This window comes from Neovison vison, chromosome 1 (genome assembly GCF_020171115.1).
Source record: "Neovison vison isolate M4711 chromosome 1, ASM_NN_V1, whole genome shotgun sequence".
NCBI lineage: Eukaryota > Metazoa > Chordata > Mammalia > Carnivora > Mustelidae > Neogale > Neogale vison.
The window spans coordinates 157,494,945-157,514,087 of record NC_058091.1 but is presented as its reverse complement, the minus strand read 5'-3'; the positions used below and the strand labels follow the sequence as shown (position 1 = coordinate 157,514,087).

The window sequence follows — 19,143 nt, the reverse complement described above, 5'->3', positions numbered from 1 at the left end:
ATGCCCGGTACCGATCCCAGGAACCACTGGGGCATTGATTCCCGGAATGCAGTCCGTGGATGTAAACAACAGTATGGCTACCTAGGCAATATGGAGTGGCTCTGGGCTAAGCAGGCCCTAATAGTTAAACAGGTGTGAACATTAAATCGGCCCTAACAGTCCCCAGAGTCTCAACAGCACCGTTCGATGTCAGGGCTGTCATCCTGGAGACAAGTTTGCAGGAGTGGGAGAGGCACATTCCATGCAGAGGAGGGTGGGTCGGGCACATCCACCTGTCCAGGTCCAGCTCTCGGCTCAGGTGGTCCCGAAATCCTGCTGAACACCTCTTCTCCCAAAGGTCGGAACCACTGAAGGCAGGGCTTCACTTCGACAGGAGCTGTCGAAGTGATTGGGGGTGGGCCATCCTAGGCTTTGATCAGACGCAAGCTCCCAGATCCTGCCCAGTCGACCGGCCAGTGCTCTGGGACCCGAGGTACTGCAGCGGCATGGCTCCCACCAGCACATCAAGGAGTAAGTTCCCCTCAGAGGCCCTGCTCCCCGCTTGTTTTCCACAAAGGCCCCGGTTACTTTCCGGGCTTCAGGGCACTAAGAGGGTCCACCCTGCCAGCCGGGACACAGGCTGGAAGGTTCTGATCCACAGAGGATTGGGGGAAGGGGATCGAGAGAGGCTTGCGCGTGGCCGCCGTCGGAAGCAAAACTGAAGTCGGTGGGCAGGAGTCCCAACAAGAGTCCCGCTTTGGAAAATAGGCAAGCTAGATCTCTGGGGGCAGAGTATGGGTCGAGGTTCGGCACCTCTTTCAGGTGTCACTGACAAAAATGGAACTTTCACCTCCAACGCGGCAGCACTCGGCAGGATGTACTGTCGGATTTTTCCTGGATGTTTCTTAGGAGCAGTTGGGTCCTCTTTGTTCCTCCTAAGGTGCTTTCCTCCCTCACTCGCCCCGCGGGTCTCCTCATTCGTTGGCATGCCATCACATGGCTCGGGACAGGTTGGTATCTCCCTAGATCCTGGACTATCACCCATTCCCACGGGCAGAGGGCAGGCTGCCAGGGTCCTATCGAGCAGGCTCTCCAGTGAATCCGTGGGGGGCCAAGGGACAATAATCTCTGGCCTGGCAATGGGTGGACAGGGCAGAATGTGAAGAGCTGAGGCAGCAGAGCCGGTTCCCATTGCTAGGCAAGTCTTCCTAATCCAGTGGCCATTTACCCTGCAACAGGATCCCGATGGAGGCGGCTTCTTTTGAGGCCGTGGCAGAAAGAGGCTCTGCAAGCGTTGTTCCAGCAGAACCGGTACCCTGGCATCACCACCAGAGAACGACTGGCCCGAGAGCTAGACATTCCAGAGTCCAGGATCCAGGTAGGCTTAAGCTTCTCTTTCATTCTCCCTGGGGCACAAGTTGTGGACACAATCTGGCTGAAGCCAGTGCATGTCAATCTCCATGCCCAGCTGGGAGCTCAGATGCTTTGGCTCCTGTATGGGCATTCCCGGGGACCCCATGCCCTTTGAAGTCTTTCCAAGTCATTCTGTCTGAGAACACGGGGACCACTGCTTGGCATGGCCCGGGCACTCCAACGGGTCAACATATCCAGGCCGACTTCCCCTAGAAATCATTTGCCCGGGCTTATCGCGTGGCCCACACAAAACTCTCTGAGACTTTAGGTATGAGGGACACAAAGGAATGGAAGATACGGAGGTAGCCAGATGAGAGACATAGAGATAGAGGTCGATGATGTACATTCAGATACAGATACAGATAGAACCAGTTCACCAGTGCTGCCTGACCGTCGGTTCTTCTTTTGCCACTTAGGTGTGGTTCCAGAACGAGCGCACCAGACAGCTCAGGCAGAGCCGATTGGCGTCTGCAAACTCCCAAGGGGAAGGGCCATCGTGTGGACAGGAACAGCCTCCAGCTTGGACTCCAGGTGAGTCCCCAGTCTACCAAACGAGTCTCTTCTGGAGCTTCTCCTTCACGCAGGAACGGGTCTGCATGGGCTTGTCAAGGGTTGGGCAAGAGGGCTCAGGAAAGGAACCCACGTTACCTTGTCGCAGCTGCCTTTCGTGTTCCCAGCGATGGACACTCTGTTTACACCGCCCCGGTGGCAGGTGCATTGTTTCTGGGACAGAAAGGCTGTGAATCTTCTTGTCCTGAAAGTGCCAGGAAGGACAGAGTCCTTTTCTTGGGTCCCCTCAGGCTCTAGAGGCAAGTGCTGGCTTGTGTGGGTGGGTCCATGCTGACCTCATGGACTCAGGGAAAGAGAAGCTATTAGGAAAATGTAAAATCACAAACACACACACACACACACACTCACTCACACACACACACCCACACACACACAAACACACTCACACACACACACACAGGCACACACGGACACCAACTTCTCTTTCCACGCTGGATGGGCCTTGGCTCCCAACCCTTCTTTCTAACTCTGTTCTCCTTTCAGAACGTTTCCCAAAGGAGGACAGGAGAAAACGGACAGCCATTTCTCCATCCCAAACCAGTCTCCTCCTTCAAGCCTTTGAGAAGAACCCATTTCCTAGCATTTCTACCAGAGAACAGCTGGCCAGACTCACAGGCCTCCCGGAATGCCGCATTCAGGTACATGTGCGGAGGGTGCCTGTGAACTGTTGAATGTGCAGTGGAGAGTGGCCCCTGAGACATTCCTGGAGAAACGTGGGCTCGTCGGGGTTATCCACGGGGTCCAGTGCCTGGGCAGTAGGGGGAGAGCATGGAGCTTGCAAAGGATGGACTGCACAAAAGCAGAATGTGTCAGCCGAAATGGGGATGCTAGGGGAGGCTGTGAAGGTGAGGTGGTCGTGCCCATGTGTGTAGAAATGGTGCGTGGACAGGAGTGGGGAAACGGAAAAGTTGCCACCTCTCTTGAGGTCATGCAAAGTGTCAGTGCTTCGACGGCTTGGGGTCGCTCTCCATGTGGCCCCCAGGATTTCCTGAGTGTGAGTGGGGTTGCCTTCCTGTGAGTGGCCAAGTGTTTGTCAGTGACCTGGGCCTCAGCACCCCCAGGGCGAGAATGGATCCTGCTCACAAGCCACACCTTTCTGGATAACCTAATCATTTAGGATTATCGGCCCTCGGATTCTTGGCCAGGTGGGGGAGAGGTCCCGGGGGGGGGGGCCCAGTTGAGCAGGCTTGTTCTCCCCGAGCTCCAGAGAGACTTGTTTCTAGTTAAGTACCTGTGAAACAGCTTTATGGTCAATGGATGTAGACTCTCCGCAAGGCACTCCTTTAGGGCCAGAGCCCGTGAGCCTGCTTTAAGGAGGCATGTACGGGCCTGGCCCCTGACAAGTCTTGTCCCTGGAAAGAGGGGAGGCTCAGGGTGCTCGTTCCTGAGAACCCCCTTCTCATCCAGCCAGCGGAGGAATACAGAGAGGCAAATCCAACGCGGGTGTGGTTGATTTGGAGTCCTGGCGGTCCATGACTTCCCCTGGGGGCTCAAGACCTGTGCCTGTAGACGGAGTGTGTCGATGTGAGGCCAGTTCCGCAGCTGGGCTGAAGGCCTCCAAGGCAGAGGAGGTGGTTTGCCATTGGGATCACATCCAGTCGGACACTGGGGGTCAAATGCTGAGGGACGCCCGGAGGACTTGGAGTAGGCTGGGAAAGGAGGGCAGGTGGTCAGCTAAGTCTTGGCCCCAAGACTCAAGGAATGGCTGGTCAGGAAGCTGCAATGGGCAAACAAAGAGAGCGCTAGGCAGGGACCACGCAGAGCACTACAGAGGGGAGCTCAGCAGAGCAGAGCACAGCAGAGCAGAGCTGAGCGGCTGCCATTCCATCCAGTCAAGTGGGAATTCCATCGAGACCAGGTGTCCACAGTTGCCTGGGACTTGCCCCTACTTCACAAGAGCCAGGTGAAAGGGGTGAACCGAGTTGCCCTGAGAGTCAGGGCAACAGACCTGGCCTTCTCCCTGAGAGATCCCGAGCAGGGGAAGGGGCAGGCCGAGGTGGTGTCTTTCACTTCTTCTCATTCTCATGTCCGCAACCCCTCTTCTCTGTCCCAGGTCTGGTTCCAGAACAGAAGAGCTCGGCACCCAGGGCAGAGCAGAAGTGGCTCCGCGAATGACCGGGCGGCAAACCAGGAAGCCACTCCTCACTTGACTGTCCCAGGGGACCCAGGATGCTCTCAGCCCGGCGTCCCTGGATGCTCTCAGCTTCTGGTTCCTGCTCCTTCCAATCCTCTGGGAAGCATGCAGGCTTTTGCTGCAGCGACCCTTCCTGTCCTCTCCATGGGCTTTGCCCCTCTGGTTCCCTGTGGGGGCCCTGGGAGCCAGGCCGTGGAGGCCACTACGGCCCCGCCCACCCAAGCCTGGCAGGGAGGATGCAACTCTCCCACTCCTGAAGCCATGAGGAGCCATTCCCTGATGGGACCGACTCAGGGAGGGTGCCTTTCAGCTCTTCATGCCCGTCTTTGTCCCCTGACCCAAGGGGAATGCCAGCGGCAACAGGAGCTCCCTGGCTTGGTACTCGTGCCCTTCCAAGGCTATCCCCTGCCTCCAGATGACAATCCTTGCCAACCCGTGCAGGAGGCAGGGCCCTTGGGTAGCCACTATGCCCCACAGTGGTTGGGCAAGGGGTCCGGAATTGTCGTGAGCACAGGACAGGCTCCGGATGCAGCAGCTGGGCAGCCTGCACACGCTGGGAACCCTGGCTGGCGGTGGCAGGCACCCCCTGCTGCTGGGCTCCCTAGTGCACTGGTTCCACAGCACCCATCTTCTGCAGAAGATTCAAGTTTCTTAGAGGAGCTTCTATCAGCCACAGAGAGGGAGGAAGACACACAGCCTTATCCGAGTGTGCATCTGTGGCAGGAGGAGCCTCCGGGACCCTTGGAAGCGCCCCTCAGTGAGGAAGACTTTCAGGCCCTGCTGGCCATGCTGCACGATTCCACATGGCCTCACGCCTAGGACCAGGGAGGCCTCGGCTTCCCCACTCTCCATTCATTCAGACGTCCTTTTCTGAGAGGCAGTCCTTTACAGGACAGCAAGGACGAGGAACAGGAAACAAGGCTCAAGCTCCAGTGAAAGCCTGAGGCCCCAAAGGAGCATCTGCGTCTTGGAAAGACAGAAGGGTGCTCCTCCCTGCCGCGTGGACGGGGCTCCATGGCATTCCCGATGGTCATCAATCTCCACAAGGCACCTGAAGGCATTAAGGACACTGGGCACTTTATACCCTCCCTGACACCTGAGTGACCACGGGCAGGACACACACCGGCCCTCCTCCCTGCCATCGCCCTAGACTCTGGGGCCAGGGAAACTCTGGCCCTGGCAGCAAACCTAAGCAAGGAAGAGAAGTCAGAGGACACCTCCCCCATGCCGTTGCCTCCTGATGAAGCAGAACTTCCAATCTGCAGAAGCTGAGCGTGTAGACCAAGACAGCACGCTACAAGTCTCCCCTGAGGGGGCCCAGGGAGGCCAAGCCATCCGGGCTGGGAGGGCTCGGAACCAGCCAAACGGGAAACGACCGCAGGCCCCCATTGCCCAGAGATCCTGTCCCAGCCAAAGTCCAGAATGCCCTGTGGACTTTGCCTGCCTGGCTTATTGCCCTGGAGCCATTCCAGTGGACACAGCATGACAGTTCCGGGGATGACAGTCAGTCTCAGAAGGCATTCCAGCAATGAGGGGACCAATGTGGCTCTTTCCAGAACCTTTGCACTTCTTTTTTTCCCTGTCTCTGGTTGGTGTCTATCAGCATGCTCACTACATACAATGTTCTCTCGCTTCTCAGGAAGAAGACAGATACTCCCTGTCAGCATCTTTGTGATCTTCCTTTGGCGGGGCCACTCCTCTCCCTTGCGAAAGGGAACTTTGAGGAAATCCATCCTGGATTTTCAAGGTCCATGGGACACTCCATTGACCTAATAAACCTATCTTTGGCTCCCCAGTATGGTGTCTGGTCATGATTCATTCCGATCCCCAACCGTCCGGTCATGCTTGCCCATCCTCAGAGACTGGTGATGCTTTCTGGCCCGGGAATGGACTGTGGAAGCCATCGGCATGTCCACGTGTAGTTCAGAGCTTCTGGCACAGACAAGCCCGAGAGGCTGCACCAACACTTCCTAGCATTCATCCCCCTCCGCCTGCCCGGAGGGTGCCTTCTGTGCAAGCATTCCTCCAAGGGATGAAGGTGGAGCACAAGTGGAAGTCTTTCCACGCATACTGTACCTGATCCACTCTTCTCAGCGGAGGCCAAATTCCCACGTAAGGATCATCATGGAAGGCAGGCATTGAGTCACAGCCCCCCCCCCAACCTTGCTTTAAGCCCCTGCCCTTCCTCCTTTTCTCTCTTTCCCTTTCTTCAGATCTCAGTCGACCTTTCCTTCTTCCTCTATCTCATTTTCTTTCACACGTGGATACCTGCAGATGTCCACACAGTCTCACGATCATGCTTATGCTTCTTAGAGTATGGGTACAGAACCACCGGGAAAAGGGATGTGGTCAAAACCTTTTGTAGATTCAGGTGGGCTTCACTGGGTTATTTCCTCGGTTTTTTCTTCTGTCCCTACCTCTTTCCCATGTGCCCTGGGAGATGAGAGGCTGTGTATTTGGTTTCTTGAGTCCAACCCTAAACCCATGGCCAACACGTATGGGATCCATGTTGCAAGGAACCAAAGAAGTCTGACCTTGGTCACTTCCGGCCAACTCGATCTCTCTCACTATCCACATGCTCTTTTGCACAAATGTATCTGTAGCCCCATGTGGCTACGTGCCTAGTTCCACAGGTGGATCGCGGGTATATCTCTGTGGATGGAGCTTGTGCTGGAAACCCTCCACATCTCACCAGCCCTAGTGTTTTGTTCTTCAGTTGGCTCTAGGGATACATCAACCTGTAGCTTTTGTAGGCTGGGTGGAAGCTAGTGTCTCTCCCTCCCCGAACAGAGTGGGTTAGGATATCTGGAATGTGCCTAGCCAAAGTGTCCTCGGGACAGACGGGGTTTGGGTTGTGTCTAGAGAAGCTACATGGTGGAATGGCTCTCTTGTGGGGTTGGGAGGACCTCAGTCTCCTCTGGCCGTGTTTCCAAGGTCTGTGGATTCTTGGGGCTGGCCTTTCTGCACACATGATGTGGAGGGAAGAACAGGGCTGCAGCCACACTGGGGTCCAAGGCCAGCCACACCAGATTCTCAAGGACGGACATGAGCCCTGGAGCCTGTCCTCTCCATGCATGGCCAGTGCCATGCACATCAGCGAGGTCTCAAGCCCCTGGCATGTGTGCAACACGCAGCACCACTCTGGAAAATAGCTTGGCAGAGGAGGTGTCCATGTGGAAGCTGCAGGAAGTCTGCCCGTTAGCGGGTTCTTACTCGTGGGCTTGGAGGCCAAGGCCCCAGGGCCTCGGATCTGTCAGGGCCTCTTCCCCCAGCTGTGCCACCCCTGGGATCCCTCAAAGGGATCGTCTCGCCCTCTGATAGAGATCACCCAAGCGGTAGAATGAGGCGCCAAAAACAGGATCCACGTGTCTGCGGGACATGGTCTCGGGGCTTCAGCACGGCTCCTCGTCTTGTTGAGGGTCAGCCTCAGGCAGTGCCTGGAGGCCACCTGCAACGTCAGGACAGCAATGTCTGGAAAAGCCACAGAGAGCTGCGCTGATGGTCAGCTGCCCTCGATAGGCTCCAGTCAGGACTCGGCACTTGACCATTGTGGGGGTTTTGCGCATTCCTCAAACCTCTGTGCTCAGACAACGGCGCCCAGAAAGTTCGAGGGCACCCTCTGGGGAGGCCCCCTGCCCACCTGTCTCCTCGTGCTGCAAGCCACCATGGGGAAAAGCCCAGCCAGGAGAGCCACCAACTACCTGGCCGGGGAGATCCCCTCGAGCTTCCAGGAGATGCGATTACTCTGTTTCTGCAGATGCCGTTTCTTGACCGAAAGCCACTGGTTCCTCTGGGACGGAAGCACGAGCACACCCTCTGACCCGCACACACACTCACCCCTACCATTAGGAAATGCTCTGGGACTGCCGTCACGTCCTGCGAAAATGACTCCCTTTTCCGCCTCTTTCTACTGGGTTCTACTTGTCTCCCTGTGGTTCACCTCATGGAACTGCAGAGCCGAGTGAGCCAAAAGGCAATGGGTGCGTCATTTGGTTCTCTGTGTACCATTTCCTTTTGGGCCGCTGGTTGGCTGTCGGGTTGCTTGGTAGTTGCCTGGCCGATTCAATAACTGGCCGGCTCTGGGAATCCACTGAAGCGGTCGACTGATGGCACATTCCATCTCATCTTCCTTTTGACCACAGATGGGATCACCACAATGTAAGCGGAGTTAGGTATTTTGTATACACACACACACACACACACCCACACACACGCACACGCACACACACAAACACAGACCAGCTTCACAGGAGAGGCAACTTGGCCCTTCCGGATTCCATTCTGCTTTGAATTGATCTGAACTTCTCCATCTGCTTCCCAGGTTCCTGCAGCTGGCTTCTCCTCCTAGGTCATTATTACGTAGGGCGCTCCATTGAGAGCTCAAGTCTCTCTGGCTACGCCCTGCCAAGAGCAGTGAAGAATAGGAACACCAGGTGGAGCCAGTGGAAACCCAAAGTCATGGAGTCGTCATAGCACAGACTGTTTCTCTCTGGCAAACCTAGGGAGGCCTGAATCCCTCTCAGACGGCGGAGAGCGTTGATTCCCTTAGACCAGGACATGGTAGCATCTCCACTTGTCTCAAACACTGCACGTTCACATGTCCCAAGCCTTTCCTCCGAACTTGTGGTTCCCTTGTCCCCACAAGCAGCTAAGGCTGTGGAGCAATCCATTCCACATACATGGCGATGGCTGGCTCGAAATCTCTCTCTTCCGTGCCTCCGATCTCAGCTGACTGATCTCAGTGTCCTGCCTGGATCCACAGGGAAGTGTTGCTTCACGAGCTGCCTGGGACCTGCCTGGGTGTCTTTGGAAACGGAATCCCCAATCGTGGAAGGCACCGAGACAGCAAGCCAAGTGGGTGACCAGTCCCAATTGGAGGGGGAAGGTGAAGATACCAGGGCATTTACCATATAATCTGTTTATTCAAGTAATACAAAAATCAGCAAACATGGAAAAAAAGGGGAGAAAAGGAAAGCTGCCCAATGAAACAAGACCGGCGTTCCGATAAAGACACAGTACACATAAACAGTGGAAAGAAAGATCGAAAGCCATGCGATGCAATAGAAGGGAACTTAATTAGGAGGCTCGTCTTGGGAAGCCAAAGGGGACTCGCGTTCCACACCCACATGCCAGAATCTGAAACAAGGGTAGAACAGCCTTCACCGGGTCCAGTCCTAGACAGTCCCAGATGGGGTGCGTTATCAAAGGAACGAGAATGAGGCAAAGAGAATGCTATGCCAAGCTTTATACTATGCCGAGTATTAGAAGTCAGACTGACCAGCCAGGGGAACGAGACCGACACGAAGTGAACGTTATGCAAAGCTTTCTTCAATGCCCAGCATTGGAAGTCAGACGGACAGGCCAGGGCCGCCTCCGTAGAGAGCGACCCGGCCCCGATCTCACGGGCTGGTTGTATAGAGCATAACCGCAGGCCTCAAGGCATGTGGCTTCTGTGGTTAGGGCGTTTACTTCCGGAATCGATGCCCGGTACCGATCCCAGGAACCACTGGGGCATTGATTCCCGGAATGCAGTCCGTGGATGTAAACAACAGTATGGCTACCTAGGCAATATGGAGTGGCTCTGGGCTAAGCAGGCCCTAATAGTTAAACAGGTGTGAACATTAAATCGGCCCTAACAGTCCCCAGAGTCTCAACAGCACCGTTCGATGTCAGGGCTGTCATCCTGGAGACAAGTTTGCAGGAGTGGGAGAGGCACATTCCATGCAGAGGAGGGTGGGTCGGGCACATCCACCTGTCCAGGTCCAGCTCTCGGCTCAGGTGGTCCCGAAATCCTGCTGAACACCTCTTCTCCCAAAGGTCGGAACCACTGAAGGCAGGGCTTCACTTCGACAGGAGCTGTCGAAGTGATTGGGGGTGGGCCATCCTAGGCTTTGATCAGACGCAAGCTCCCAGATCCTGCCCAGTCGACCGGCCAGTGCTCTGGGACCCGAGGTACTGCAGCGGCATGGCTCCCACCAGCACATCAAGGAGTAAGTTCCCCTCAGAGGCCCTGCTCCCCGCTTGTTTTCCACAAAGGCCCCGGTTACTTTCCGGGCTTCAGGGCACTAAGAGGGTCCACCCTGCCAGCCGGGACACAGGCTGGAAGGTTCTGATCCACAGAGGATTGGGGGAAGGGGATCGAGAGAGGCTTGCGCGTGGCCGCCGTCGGAAGCAAAACTGAAGTCGGTGGGCAGGAGTCCCAACAAGAGTCCCGCTTTGGAAAATAGGCAAGCTAGATCTCTGGGGGCAGAGTATGGGTCGAGGTTCGGCACCTCTTTCAGGTGTCACTGACAAAAATGGAACTTTCACCTCCAACGCGGCAGCACTCGGCAGGATGTACTGTCGGATTTTTCCTGGATGTTTCTTAGGAGCAGTTGGGTCCTCTTTGTTCCTCCTAAGGTGCTTTCCTCCCTCACTCGCCCCGCGGGTCTCCTCATTCGTTGGCATGCCATCACATGGCTCGGGACAGGTTGGTATCTCCCTAGATCCTGGACTATCACCCATTCCCACGGGCAGAGGGCAGGCTGCCAGGGTCCTATCGAGCAGGCTCTCCAGTGAATCCGTGGGGGGCCAAGGGACAATAATCTCTGGCCTGGCAATGGGTGGACAGGGCAGAATGTGAAGAGCTGAGGCAGCAGAGCCGGTTCCCATTGCTAGGCAAGTCTTCCTAATCCAGTGGCCATTTACCCTGCAACAGGATCCCGATGGAGGCGGCTTCTTTTGAGGCCGTGGCAGAAAGAGGCTCTGCAAGCGTTGTTCCAGCAGAACCGGTACCCTGGCATCACCACCAGAGAACGACTGGCCCGAGAGCTAGACATTCCAGAGTCCAGGATCCAGGTAGGCTTAAGCTTCTCTTTCATTCTCCCTGGGGCACAAGTTGTGGACACAATCTGGCTGAAGCCAGTGCATGTCAATCTCCATGCCCAGCTGGGAGCTCAGATGCTTTGGCTCCTGTATGGGCATTCCCGGGGACCCCATGCCCTTTGAAGTCTTTCCAAGTCATTCTGTCTGAGAACACGGGGACCACTGCTTGGCATGGCCCGGGCACTCCAACGGGTCAACATATCCAGGCCGACTTCCCCTAGAAATCATTTGCCCGGGCTTATCGCGTGGCCCACACAAAACTCTCTGAGACTTTAGGTATGAGGGACACAAAGGAATGGAAGATACGGAGGTAGCCAGATGAGAGACATAGAGATAGAGGTCGATGATGTACATTCAGATACAGATACAGATAGAACCAGTTCACCAGTGCTGCCTGACCGTCGGTTCTTCTTTTGCCACTTAGGTGTGGTTCCAGAACGAGCGCACCAGACAGCTCAGGCAGAGCCGATTGGCGTCTGCAAACTCCCAAGGGGAAGGGCCATCGTGTGGACAGGAACAGCCTCCAGCTTGGACTCCAGGTGAGTCCCCAGTCTACCAAACGAGTCTCTTCTGGAGCTTCTCCTTCACGCAGGAACGGGTCTGCATGGGCTTGTCAAGGGTTGGGCAAGAGGGCTCAGGAAAGGAACCCACGTTACCTTGTCGCAGCTGCCTTTCGTGTTCCCAGCGATGGACACTCTGTTTACACCGCCCCGGTGGCAGGTGCATTGTTTCTGGGACAGAAAGGCTGTGAATCTTCTTGTCCTGAAAGTGCCAGGAAGGACAGAGTCCTTTTCTTGGGTCCCCTCAGGCTCTAGAGGCAAGTGCTGGCTTGTGTGGGTGGGTCCATGCTGACCTCATGGACTCAGGGAAAGAGAAGCTATTAGGAAAATGTAAAATCACAAACACACACACACACACACACTCACTCACACACACACACCCACACACACACAAACACACTCACACACACACACACAGGCACACACGGACACCAACTTCTCTTTCCACGCTGGATGGGCCTTGGCTCCCAACCCTTCTTTCTAACTCTGTTCTCCTTTCAGAACGTTTCCCAAAGGAGGACAGGAGAAAACGGACAGCCATTTCTCCATCCCAAACCAGTCTCCTCCTTCAAGCCTTTGAGAAGAACCCATTTCCTAGCATTTCTACCAGAGAACAGCTGGCCAGACTCACAGGCCTCCCGGAATGCCGCATTCAGGTACATGTGCGGAGGGTGCCTGTGAACTGTTGAATGTGCAGTGGAGAGTGGCCCCTGAGACATTCCTGGAGAAACGTGGGCTCGTCGGGGTTATCCACGGGGTCCAGTGCCTGGGCAGTAGGGGGAGAGCATGGAGCTTGCAAAGGATGGACTGCACAAAAGCAGAATGTGTCAGCCGAAATGGGGATGCTAGGGGAGGCTGTGAAGGTGAGGTGGTCGTGCCCATGTGTGTAGAAATGGTGCGTGGACAGGAGTGGGGAAACGGAAAAGTTGCCACCTCTCTTGAGGTCATGCAAAGTGTCAGTGCTTCGACGGCTTGGGGTCGCTCTCCATGTGGCCCCCAGGATTTCCTGAGTGTGAGTGGGGTTGCCTTCCTGTGAGTGGCCAAGTGTTTGTCAGTGACCTGGGCCTCAGCACCCCCAGGGCGAGAATGGATCCTGCTCACAAGCCACACCTTTCTGGATAACCTAATCATTTAGGATTATCGGCCCTCGGATTCTTGGCCAGGTGGGGGAGAGGTCCCGGGGGGGGGGGCCCAGTTGAGCAGGCTTGTTCTCCCCGAGCTCCAGAGAGACTTGTTTCTAGTTAAGTACCTGTGAAACAGCTTTATGGTCAATGGATGTAGACTCTCCGCAAGGCACTCCTTTAGGGCCAGAGCCCGTGAGCCTGCTTTAAGGAGGCATGTACGGGCCTGGCCCCTGACAAGTCTTGTCCCTGGAAAGAGGGGAGGCTCAGGGTGCTCGTTCCTGAGAACCCCCTTCTCATCCAGCCAGCGGAGGAATACAGAGAGGCAAATCCAACGCGGGTGTGGTTGATTTGGAGTCCTGGCGGTCCATGACTTCCCCTGGGGGCTCAAGACCTGTGCCTGTAGACGGAGTGTGTCGATGTGAGGCCAGTTCCGCAGCTGGGCTGAAGGCCTCCAAGGCAGAGGAGGTGGTTTGCCATTGGGATCACATCCAGTCGGACACTGGGGGTCAAATGCTGAGGGACGCCCGGAGGACTTGGAGTAGGCTGGGAAAGGAGGGCAGGTGGTCAGCTAAGTCTTGGCCCCAAGACTCAAGGAATGGCTGGTCAGGAAGCTGCAATGGGCAAACAAAGAGAGCGCTAGGCAGGGACCACGCAGAGCACTACAGAGGGGAGCTCAGCAGAGCAGAGCACAGCAGAGCAGAGCTGAGCGGCTGCCATTCCATCCAGTCAAGTGGGAATTCCATCGAGACCAGGTGTCCACAGTTGCCTGGGACTTGCCCCTACTTCACAAGAGCCAGGTGAAAGGGGTGAACCGAGTTGCCCTGAGAGTCAGGGCAACAGACCTGGCCTTCTCCCTGAGAGATCCCGAGCAGGGGAAGGGGCAGGCCGAGGTGGTGTCTTTCACTTCTTCTCATTCTCATGTCCGCAACCCCTCTTCTCTGTCCCAGGTCTGGTTCCAGAACAGAAGAGCTCGGCACCCAGGGCAGAGCAGAAGTGGCTCCGCGAATGACCGGGCGGCAAACCAGGAAGCCACTCCTCACTTGACTGTCCCAGGGGACCCAGGATGCTCTCAGCCCGGCGTCCCTGGATGCTCTCAGCTTCTGGTTCCTGCTCCTTCCAATCCTCTGGGAAGCATGCAGGCTTTTGCTGCAGCGACCCTTCCTGTCCTCTCCATGGGCTTTGCCCCTCTGGTTCCCTGTGGGGGCCCTGGGAGCCAGGCCGTGGAGGCCACTACGGCCCCGCCCACCCAAGCCTGGCAGGGAGGATGCAACTCTCCCACTCCTGAAGCCATGAGGAGCCATTCCCTGATGGGACCGACTCAGGGAGGGTGCCTTTCAGCTCTTCATGCCCGTCTTTGTCCCCTGACCCAAGGGGAATGCCAGCGGCAACAGGAGCTCCCTGGCTTGGTACTCGTGCCCTTCCAAGGCTATCCCCTGCCTCCAGATGACAATCCTTGCCAACCCGTGCAGGAGGCAGGGCCCTTGGGTAGCCACTATGCCCCACAGTGGTTGGGCAAGGGGTCCGGAATTGTCGTGAGCACAGGACAGGCTCCGGATGCAGCAGCTGGGCAGCCTGCACACGCTGGGAACCCTGGCTGGCGGTGGCAGGCACCCCCTGCTGCTGGGCTCCCTAGTGCACTGGTTCCACAGCACCCATCTTCTGCAGAAGATTCAAGTTTCTTAGAGGAGCTTCTATCAGCCACAGAGAGGGAGGAAGACACACAGCCTTATCCGAGTGTGCATCTGTGGCAGGAGGAGCCTCCGGGACCCTTGGAAGCGCCCCTCAGTGAGGAAGACTTTCAGGCCCTGCTGGCCATGCTGCACGATTCCACATGGCCTCACGCCTAGGACCAGGGAGGCCTCGGCTTCCCCACTCTCCATTCATTCAGACGTCCTTTTCTGAGAGGCAGTCCTTTACAGGACAGCAAGGACGAGGAACAGGAAACAAGGCTCAAGCTCCAGTGAAAGCCTGAGGCCCCAAAGGAGCATCTGCGTCTTGGAAAGACAGAAGGGTGCTCCTCCCTGCCGCGTGGACGGGGCTCCATGGCATTCCCGATGGTCATCAATCTCCACAAGGCACCTGAAGGCATTAAGGACACTGGGCACTTTATACCCTCCCTGACACCTGAGTGACCACGGGCAGGACACACACCGGCCCTCCTCCCTGCCATCGCCCTAGACTCTGGGGCCAGGGAAACTCTGGCCCTGGCAGCAAACCTAAGCAAGGAAGAGAAGTCAGAGGACACCTCCCCCATGCCGTTGCCTCCTGATGAAGCAGAACTTCCAATCTGCAGAAGCTGAGCGTGTAGACCAAGACAGCACGCTACAAGTCTCCCCTGAGGGGGCCCAGGGAGGCCAAGCCATCCGGGCTGGGAGGGCTCGGAACCAGCCAAACGGGAAACGACCGCAGGCCCCCATTGCCCAGAGATCCTGTCCCAGCCAAAGTCCAGAATGCCCTGTGGACTTTGCCTGCCTGGCTTATTGCCCTGGAGCCATTCCAGTGGACACAGCATGACAGTTCCGGGGATGACAGTCAGTCTCAGAAGGCATTCCAGCAATGAGGGGACCAATGTGGCTCTTTCCAGAACCTTTGCACTTCTTTTTTTCCCTGTCTCTGGTTGGTGTCTATCAGCATGCTCACTACATACAATGTTCTCTCGCTTCTCAGGAAGAAGACAGATACTCCCTGTCAGCATCTTTGTGATCTTCCTTTGGCGGGGCCACTCCTCTCCCTTGCGAAAGGGAACTTTGAGGAAATCCATCCTGGATTTTCAAGGTCCATGGGACACTCCATTGACCTAATAAACCTATCTTTGGCTCCCCAGTATGGTGTCTGGTCATGATTCATTCCGATCCCCAACCGTCCGGTCATGCTTGCCCATCCTCAGAGACTGGTGATGCTTTCTGGCCCGGGAATGGACTGTGGAAGCCATCGGCATGTCCACGTGTAGTTCAGAGCTTCTGGCACAGACAAGCCCGAGAGGCTGCACCAACACTTCCTAGCATTCATCCCCCTCCGCCTGCCCGGAGGGTGCCTTCTGTGCAAGCATTCCTCCAAGGGATGAAGGTGGAGCACAAGTGGAAGTCTTTCCACGCATACTGTACCTGATCCACTCTTCTCAGCGGAGGCCAAATTCCCACGTAAGGATCATCATGGAAGGCAGGCATTGAGTCACAGCCCCCCCCCCAACCTTGCTTTAAGCCCCTGCCCTTCCTCCTTTTCTCTCTTTCCCTTTCTTCAGATCTCAGTCGACCTTTCCTTCTTCCTCTATCTCATTTTCTTTCACACGTGGATACCTGCAGATGTCCACACAGTCTCACGATCATGCTTATGCTTCTTAGAGTATGGGTACAGAACCACCGGGAAAAGGGATGTGGTCAAAACCTTTTGTAGATTCAGGTGGGCTTCACTGGGTTATTTCCTCGGTTTTTTCTTCTGTCCCTACCTCTTTCCCATGTGCCCTGGGAGATGAGAGGCTGTGTATTTGGTTTCTTGAGTCCAACCCTAAACCCATGGCCAACACGTATGGGATCCATGTTGCAAGGAACCAAAGAAGTCTGACCTTGGTCACTTCCGGCCAACTCGATCTCTCTCACTATCCACATGCTCTTTTGCACAAATGTATCTGTAGCCCCATGTGGCTACGTGCCTAGTTCCACAGGTGGATCGCGGGTATATCTCTGTGGATGGAGCTTGTGCTGGAAACCCTCCACATCTCACCAGCCCTAGTGTTTTGTTCTTCAGTTGGCTCTAGGGATACATCAACCTGTAGCTTTTGTAGGCTGGGTGGAAGCTAGTGTCTCTCCCTCCCCGAACAGAGTGGGTTAGGATATCTGGAATGTGCCTAGCCAAAGTGTCCTCGGGACAGACGGGGTTTGGGTTGTGTCTAGAGAAGCTACATGGTGGAATGGCTCTCTTGTGGGGTTGGGAGGACCTCAGTCTCCTCTGGCCGTGTTTCCAAGGTCTGTGGATTCTTGGGGCTGGCCTTTCTGCACACATGATGTGGAGGGAAGAACAGGGCTGCAGCCACACTGGGGTCCAAGGCCAGCCACACCAGATTCTCAAGGACGGACATGAGCCCTGGAGCCTGTCCTCTCCATGCATGGCCAGTGCCATGCACATCAGCGAGGTCTCAAGCCCCTGGCATGTGTGCAACACGCAGCACCACTCTGGAAAATAGCTTGGCAGAGGAGGTGTCCATGTGGAAGCTGCAGGAAGTCTGCCCGTTAGCGGGTTCTTACTCGTGGGCTTGGAGGCCAAGGCCCCAGGGCCTCGGATCTGTCAGGGCCTCTTCCCCCAGCTGTGCCACCCCTGGGATCCCTCAAAGGGATCGTCTCGCCCTCTGATAGAGATCACCCAAGCGGAAGAATGAGGCGCCAAAAACAGGATCCACGTGTCTGCGGGACATGGTCTCGGGGCTTCAGCACGGCTCCTCGTCTTGTTGAGGGTCAGCCTCAGGCAGTGCCTGGAGGCCACCTGCAACGTCAGGACAGCAATGTCTGGAAAAGCCACAGAGAGCTGCGCTGATGGTCAGCTGCCCTCGATAGGCTCCAGTCAGGACTCGGCACTTGACCATTGTGGGGGTTTTGCGCATTCCTCAAACCTCTGTGCTCAGACAACGGCGCCCAGAAAGTTCGAGGGCACCCTCTGGGGAGGCCCCCTGCCCACCTGTCTCCTCGTGCTGCAAGCCACCATGGGGAAAAGCCCAGCCAGGAGAGCCACCAACTACCTGGCCGGGGAGATCCCCTCGAGCTTCCAGGAGATGCGATTACTCTGTTTCTGCAGATGCCGTTTCTTGACCGAAAGCCACTGGTTCCTCTGGGACGGAAGCACGAGCACACCCTCTGACCCGCACACACACTCACCCCTACCATTAGGAAATGCTCTGGGACTGCCGTCACGTCCTGCGAAAATGACTCCCTTTTCCGCCTCTTTCTACTGGGTTCTACTTGTCTCCCTGTGGTTCACCTCATGGAACTGCAGAGCCGAGTGAGCCAAAAGGCAATGGGTGCGTCATTTGGTTCTCTGTGTACCATTTCCTTTTGGGCCGCTGGTTGGCTGTCGGGTTGCTTGGTAGTTGCCTGGCCGATTCAATAACTGGCCGGCTCTGGGAATCCACTGAAGCGGTCGACTGATGGCACATTCCATCTCATCTTCCTTTTGACCACAGATGGGATCACCACAATGTAAGCGGAGTTAGGTATTTTGTATACACACACACACACACACACCCACACACACGCACACGCACACACACAAACACAGACCAGCTTCACAGGAGAGGCAACTTGGCCCTTCCGGATTCCATTCTGCTTTGAATTGATCTGAACTTCTCCATCTGCTTCCCAGGTTCCTGCAGCTGGCTTCTCCTCCTAGGTCATTATTACGTAGGGCGCTCCATTGAGAGCTCAAGTCTCTCTGGCTACGCCCTGCCAAGAGCAGTGAAGAATAGGAACACCAGGTGGAGCCAGTGGAAACCCAAAGTCATGGAGTCGTCATAGCACAGACTGTTTCTCTCTGGCAAACCTAGGGAGGCCTGAATCCCTCTCAGACGGCGGAGAGCGTTGATTCCCTTAGACCAGGACATGGTAGCATCTCCACTTGTCTCAAACACTGCACGTTCACATGTCCCAAGCCTTTCCTCCGAACTTGTGGTTCCCTTGTCCCCACAAGCAGCTAAGGCTGTGGAGCAATCCATTCCACATACATGGCGATGGCTGGCTCGAAATCTCTCTCTTCCGTGCCTCCGATCTCAGCTGACTGATCTCAGTGTCCTGCCTGGATCCACAGGGAAGTGTTGCTTCACGAGCTGCCTGGGACCTGCCTGGGTGTCTTTGGAAACGGAATCCCCAATCGTGGAAGGCACCGAGACAGCAAGCCAAGTGGGTGACCAGTCCCAATTGGAGGGGGAAGGTGAAGATACCAGGGCATTTACCATATAATCTGTTTATTCAAGTAATACAAAAATCAGCAAACATGGAAAAAAAGGGGAGAAAAGGAAAGCTGCCCAATGAAACAAGACCGGCGTTCCGATAAAGACACAGTACACATAAACAGTGGAAAGAAAGATCGAAAGCCATGCGATGCAATAGAAGGGAACTTAATTAGGAGGCTCGTCTTGGGAAGCCAAAGGGGACTCGCGTTCCACACCCACATGCCAGAATCTGAAACAAGGGTAGAACAGCCTTCACCGGGTCCAGTCCTAGACAGTCCCAGATGGGGTGCGTTATCAAAGGAACGAGAATGAGGCAAAGAGAATGCTATGCCAAGCTTTATACTATGCCGAGTATTAGAAGTCAGACTGACCAGCCAGGGGAACGAGACCGACACGAAGTGAACGTTATGCAAAGCTTTCTTCAATGCCCAGCATTGGAAGTCAGACGGACAGGCCAGGGCCGCCTCCGTAGAGAGCGACCCGGCCCCGATCTCACGGGCTGGTTGTATAGAGCATAACCGCAGGCCTCAAGGCATGTGGCTTCTGTGGTTAGGGCGTTTACTT

General features: G+C 55.8%; 1 protein-coding gene across 1 annotated transcript; it reads left to right on the top strand.

Moving 5' to 3' along the window:
* On the top strand, positions 1 to 14,491 carry LOC122912384 (double homeobox protein 1-like). Its single transcript, XM_044258117.1, has 8 exons — positions 1 to 7; positions 1,218 to 1,357; positions 1,809 to 1,923; positions 10,794 to 10,933; positions 11,385 to 11,486; positions 12,036 to 12,176; positions 13,592 to 13,660; positions 14,396 to 14,491. The coding sequence occupies exons 1-8, from the start codon at positions 1 to 3 to the stop codon at positions 14,489 to 14,491; spliced, it is 810 nt and encodes a 269-aa protein (XP_044114052.1).
* The last annotated feature ends 4,652 nt before the right edge of the window (positions 14,492 to 19,143 follow it).